Below are 6146 nucleotides of genomic sequence, written 5' to 3'. Positions count from 1 at the left end.
TGTATGGAGGTCAAGGGTCACTGAACTTATCAAACCAAATTTGAGTTCCAGAAATTAGTTCTAAAGGTTTTGAAATCAATAAAATGACAACAGTGTCCAAATTTATGCACCTTCTTAATTTTGTTTAACCAATTATTTCACATTTTCTGTAAATCATATAAACTTCATTGCACTTCTCAAATATCACTGTTTGTCCCCTATATGGTATACTGTATTTAACTGATGTTTTTTATCCAAACAATCAATGATTTATAAAAGGTAAATCAGGAAAATTCACAAGGCTGCCCAAATTTTCGCACCCGACTGTACATCCAAAACAAAAAGACTGGACTTTGAACTACTTCAAGCTGTCCTGGATTGAAGTACTGTCACACAAAGAATGGATAAATTAATTTTGAGCTTTATCAGACTGGAAAGACTAACCTACATTGCTAAAGCAAACAAAAAAACTTTCACAAACTCTGAGAATGGAAATGTGATAGTCACGTTCTTAAGAAAGTCACAGAAAAAAGTGTCTGTTTTTACAAGTTTTTAACTTTATGATGGTGCGTGTGTCCAAGTAAAGCTTACTTAAAAACTGTAATAGAATATTGAAAATTACAATAATCATATTAAAACAAACATAGGCAGATAAAGATTAGAACCACTGAATGACCAAAGAAGGGCTCACCAGGTACTGGAGGTAGGCAGGAGGTTGGATGTGTATGGCACTGCAGCAATCGTAAACTTCTGTAAACCACTGCCACCCATCAGATAGGCAAAACCACCATGAGGAACCCTGGAACTGTGAAAAGACATTTATTAACAAAGAGTCACATGTTTTGTTTTTCTTCGTAATATGTAGTACAGTAGATCCAAACCAACCTTCCGGTAACAAACTGGAGCAGTGGAACACATTCTTCCTGGGTCAGGCTCCTCACCACCTCCCAAAACCACTGTAAAATACACACAGATTAGATAAAGAGGAATGAATGAACTGACAGAAAGACAAATGAACAAACAAGAAATGTATGGCTTGTCTAGCAGCCTACTTTGTTGCAGCAAGACAAAAATGCAACAAATAAAATGGAGGCAAATAAAACTGTGAAAAAAAGTATTAAAACTGTACAAAAATCATTAAAATGGTGGAAAAAATATCAAATTGTACAGGAAATACTAAAACTGTGCAAAATATGATTTAAACAGCGCAAACCAGAGATGGCATTAATTCCAATCACAGATGACAGATTTGTTGTACAGTGTGATGGCCTGAGGCAGGAAAACATTTTTGGTAGGTACTCTGACCCTGGCTTACAAAAGATGTCTCTTGCAACATAGAACATCACCTCTATGGAAGAAAAGGAGCCTGAGCTTCTGGGTGAGGTTGAGAGGTACCGACTACTTGAGAATTGGGCTCACCTTGACCAATAGCCTCAAGAGGGACTGGACCTTAATCCACTCTGGAGTTCCTCAAAAGGTGCCAGGTTGGTGTAGGTCCACTAAAGTTTCTTATAGTTTAAGTGGGCCATATTCCACATCTCCATTGTTGAGGCAGCTGACTTGAGCGGAGGCAAAAGCTCAGATGATGGAGGAGTTTGGTGAGCCCTCACGACTGGAGTTAGATCAGAATGTTGAAACTCAAATTTTTTTAATGCAAACATATCTCTCAGTGCTGGATTCCTTTCATTGTCTCACTGTCCCTTTTAAGAATAGATTTTTTTAGTTGTATTGCTGATCTGTATCCCTGAATGGAAAGGTTCCTGTATACCCAACTGACCTTTATTACTGTCCAGTCTATGTTCTTACTCATCATGATTCATATCATGCACTAAGTTCATGTTTTTTTCTGTCCAGTCCTTTAAGTTTGTACCTTATATCTGGACAGTCCAGTACAAATTCAAATGTTAGATAGGCTGAATCAGCAATAATAAAAAGGCAATCCAAAGTATACAAGATTGTTTTTATGCTATTAAACACATCTTTCCCAGCTTAGAGAAGGACCAAAGGCAGAACGATCGGATGCCTTGTTGAGCCAATCCACTGGTCTCCCAACAGTCAAGGTGTTTTTTTTTCAGGAGAGACTCCACTCCAGAAGTAAACCTCAATCCTGACCTGATTAATCCTGTCAGGAGCTGAAAAATTAATCTCTTAGAAAGGTGATCTTTCCATTTTGCCCTGGCAGATGGAATTCTGATCACCAAATCACATCACATTAACTCCTATCAGGGACATTATGCCTGCTTTTTGATACCCCACTGAATGCATTCCATATGCAACCATTGTACAAAAATAAAAAATTGTAGGCTGATATTATCAGACATTCCCTAATTACAACTCCCACTTGTGCTTCAAATAACATCTTATACATAACTCTAGACAGATTATACCTTTTCTTATACCTCACTCAAATGTGGTGGGCAGCACTAATCTAAAAATCAGTTCCAATTGCCCTAAAACACTAACTCAAATATTTGGGTCCCCTAATTCTAAAGCACAATTGCACTGAAAGTTTTAGCAAAAGCTAATTCTAAAGCATTAAAATAACCCAGTCAACCCATGACCATTCTTCAACAGACAACGAGTCACGTGTTAACATGTTGCTCTCTTAAGACTTATCATTGACATTCCACAGCCTTATTTGTGTTCATATATTGCCAATATGTCACCTGGTGGATCAATGACACACATATGAACAAAATGTGTGACAGCTTTCACACTCAGCTGTTAACATTAACGTTGATCAATAACATTTATAGACCTCAGTTAGCGCTTCTAAATTTTGCCTATAAATTAAGCAAGCATTAATCCACTAATAAATTTTAAAATTAGCAAAAGCCCTAAAGTACTAATCAGGAAATTAGTTCCCCTATTAGTGCTTTAGTGCTTTAGGGGAACTGTGCCCACCACTGCTATTAGGTCAATTTAGAGGCCTTAATCATCATCTACAATTTGCAATAAATGCAATTTCCAATTCTGTAAATAAATATCTCAAATATAAATTTTCTGCCTTTCATTACTGTGTGGTTTTATGGTCCCTTCAGACAAAAAAAGTTGAGTTTTAAGGTTATTGAAACTGAATATAAATAGTTTTTTTTTCCACAATGAGTGACATTATTTTATGAATTAATGAAATTATTGAATGTCCTTTCCTTTACACCTTTTTTTGTGCGACCCCCGTGAGGCATTTGCAATATTATAACTTTTCATTATAAGACACATTTGTAGCATCTCCTGCTGGGTTTCTGATGTTTTGTGAGCATAGGCTGTCTGCAGTAAAAATCCTTGAGAGGTCAAAACTTTTTGTTCTGTGAAACTTGTGAAATTATTATTTTTTCAGTTAACCGTTGGTTCATTTTGCACTTTGAGAAAAGTGCTGGAATCACTACTTTTCTCAATTATTTTAAAGCCGCTGTGAAGCCTGAATATCTACAGGAAACAAGCCTGTCACTTAGAAGTGAAAGCTTAATGATGGTCTGTGTTGTCTACGAGTGTACCAGCCCTGCGTTGACTATTAATAAAGTGGTTGCCATGCCTCTTTGTTTATGCAGTGCTGTGTACATGGACCCAGCCAGCTGATCTGATTATTTGCAGCAAAGAGCCATGATAGAGTTGTCAACATGTGGAAAAAAACAACTTTTCTGTTCTGAACACTAATTTGAACTGTGTGAATGCATTTTGGGGTGTTTGAAAGATGTGTATGGGATATTTAAAGCTGTGCTCATATTGTGAAAGCATGCAAGGCTTTATTTTCTGGTTGAGTGCAAAACTAAACAGTGTGTGTGCTTTTTCCACATTTGAAAGTGCATGTGATGAATCACTCCTTGAAAGTGCACTTCTGAGGAAGTGTTTTGTCAAATTGAGTAGCCATTTTTGTGAGAAGCTGAACCCAATGGAAAGGTGGTCCTAAAGGCGGACCTCATTGATTGTACATGTCCCGCTTTTTGTGTGTCCGCAGTTGATCTCTGCTGCAAAACTAAGTGCTCGGCTTCATCTAGTGTATCTTCATCTTATTCAATTTCTCCCACTTTGAAAGAAATAAGATATTGACACACCTATTTAATAAATTTATTTGATAAATTAAACCTAACCAAATACCTCAAACACGGTCATATGAGTTGTTTATGTTTTGACAATAAACCTTTATACTTTGTAAATAATGAGTGTAATTTGTGATTGAAATATGCTACCAAACAGTCAAACACTGTGGTCAAACAGATTCTGAACAATTTTTCTTCCTCGACTTGTTTCTTTTTTAAAAGTTTTTGTCAACTGAAGCTGATCTAAATGCATTGTAATTTTTATACTTTATCATTATGCTATTTTAACTATCCATATCTTTTTTGACAGCATAATGAGGGGCCCACCTGAATCACTGGATCCTGAAGATCATACCCACTGGTGTACTCAGTGTTCCTGTACCAATCCTCCACATCGATCTCTGGCATCCCTGACAGCAGGAGCTCCTGTGAGTACACACACAGAGATACACACACATTTGTTATTCTATCTCCATGGGGACTTTGCATTGACTTCCATTCATTTACCAGTCATTTCTATAGCCTAACCCTGACCCCTTAACCTAAACCTAACCTCACAGGTGCATACCTAACCTAAACTCAACTTACATTTTAGTCCTTTTTAGTCAAACCTCTGACCCACCAACGGTACCAGGTCTTTGTCACCATAAGGAACAGTGAGTGCTCACTGGGCCACACACACACACACACGTTTGTTTCTCGACCCCGTGGGGACCTTCCATTGACTTCCATTCATGTTTTTTGACTTTATAGCCTAACCCTGATCATATACTCTAAAATTAACCTCACAGAAACTTACCTGACCCTAAAACTAACATAAACCTTGGTCCTAAACCTAACCCCACACCTGTAACANCACACACACACACACACACACACACACACACACACACACACACACACACGCCATCAACCCCCGCCCAAATTTAACCACACTGACACACAGAAACACCCCACTACCACTTAGGGGAGTCATCACCTTTGAGTGACTGCAAGATTAGGGTGTTGTGATTAACTCTGACTGAATGTACATTACATGTGGTGAAACTTTTGTGAACAATGTCATTTACTCATTTGCTCTTAGTCTTTAACCCCCTTTTCCCTACCAACACACCCACAGCCCGCCTCCCAATTTTGCAACATATCTATGTCAGTTTTCAGTATGTAGAGCAAAATATTACTTCTTCTTGCTTGCTGGTGTTGGGCAGACAAACAGATGAGATCACAAACAGACAGGAGACAGAAGTGGAGGTGGCAGACCTCAAGATGTTGAGGTTCTACTTGGAAGTTAGAAAGATTAGGAATGAGATCATCAAGGTACAGCAAAGATAAGAAACTGGGAGATAATGTTAGAAATAGGGATGCACCGAGCCAAAGGAGGATCTGGGAGAGCCAGCTGCTAGGAAGCCTCACAAGGCACAAGCTTGCAGCAGTCTGGACAGTGTGTTTGAAGAGATCACAGATGAGCAAGAGTCATCTTCACTGAGCCAAGCACCAGTTGGTGCTGCAGTTCAGTTAGAGACCTATCTTGGAGAGCCTACAACTGCTCGGGAAGACAACCCACTGCAGTTCTGGGGAGTTAATAAAGTGCGGTTCCCTGATTTGGCTAAACTATCCCAGAGGTACCTCTCAGCTCCATGTAGCAGTGTCAAAACTGAGAGACTTTTCAGCTCAGTGTCACACATTGTTGATGTAAACCGAAACAGAATAACTGCTGGTAATGCAGAAATGCTGCTTTTCATAAAAAAAATGTCCCTCACGTTCTTACACCAAACTCGTACACTTTACAGGTATATACAGATATATCTTTTGCCCAGCCATTATTTTATTTTTTGTACAGTTAATTTAATTTACATTTAGGTGAAATGTGTGGCAAGGCTGTTTGTTAAAAAGATTCTGTAAGAGTTAAAATGTAAAACTTTTTTTGTACAAGTTTTGGACATACTTTACAGATATATACTATCATTTGTTCAACCATTGTTTTAATTTTGTACTGTTAATTTAATTCACATTTAGGTGAAAGATGGGGCAAAGTTGTTTAAGATTCAGAAAGTGTTCAAATGTAAAAATAACATTTGGTTAGATTTATTTATTTATTTTTTGTACATGCTGTTATAGTGTGGTTTTATG

General features: G+C 37.9%; 1 protein-coding gene and 1 long non-coding RNA gene across 2 annotated transcripts in view; one reads left to right on the top strand and one right to left on the bottom strand.

Annotated features, from left to right (window-relative positions):
* hace1 (HECT domain and ankyrin repeat containing E3 ubiquitin protein ligase 1) overlaps window positions 1-6146 on the bottom strand; it is a gene marked incomplete at its 5' end in the record, with an annotated part of 42797 nt that overhangs the window by 3741 nt on the left and 32910 nt on the right. Inside the window, 3 exon segments of the mRNA XM_014027825.1 lie at window positions 671-784; window positions 865-935; window positions 4344-4442. Of these exon segments, the coding sequence (XP_013883279.1) occupies window positions 671-784; window positions 865-935; window positions 4344-4442 (284 nt within the window).
* Window positions 4417-6146, top strand: part of LOC106531883 (uncharacterized) — a 22492-nt gene continuing 20762 nt past the window's right edge. The window contains exon 1 of the long non-coding RNA XR_001312001.1: window positions 4417-4444. This is a non-coding gene — a long non-coding RNA (uncharacterized LOC106531883). The remainder of the gene's footprint in view (window positions 4445-6146) is intronic.

Source organism: Austrofundulus limnaeus, unplaced genomic scaffold (assembly GCF_001266775.1).
Source record: "Austrofundulus limnaeus strain Quisiro unplaced genomic scaffold, Austrofundulus_limnaeus-1.0 Scaffold688, whole genome shotgun sequence".
In the NCBI taxonomy this organism is placed as follows: domain Eukaryota; kingdom Metazoa; phylum Chordata; class Actinopteri; order Cyprinodontiformes; family Rivulidae; genus Austrofundulus; species Austrofundulus limnaeus.
This window is presented reverse-complemented; position numbering and strand designations above follow the sequence as displayed.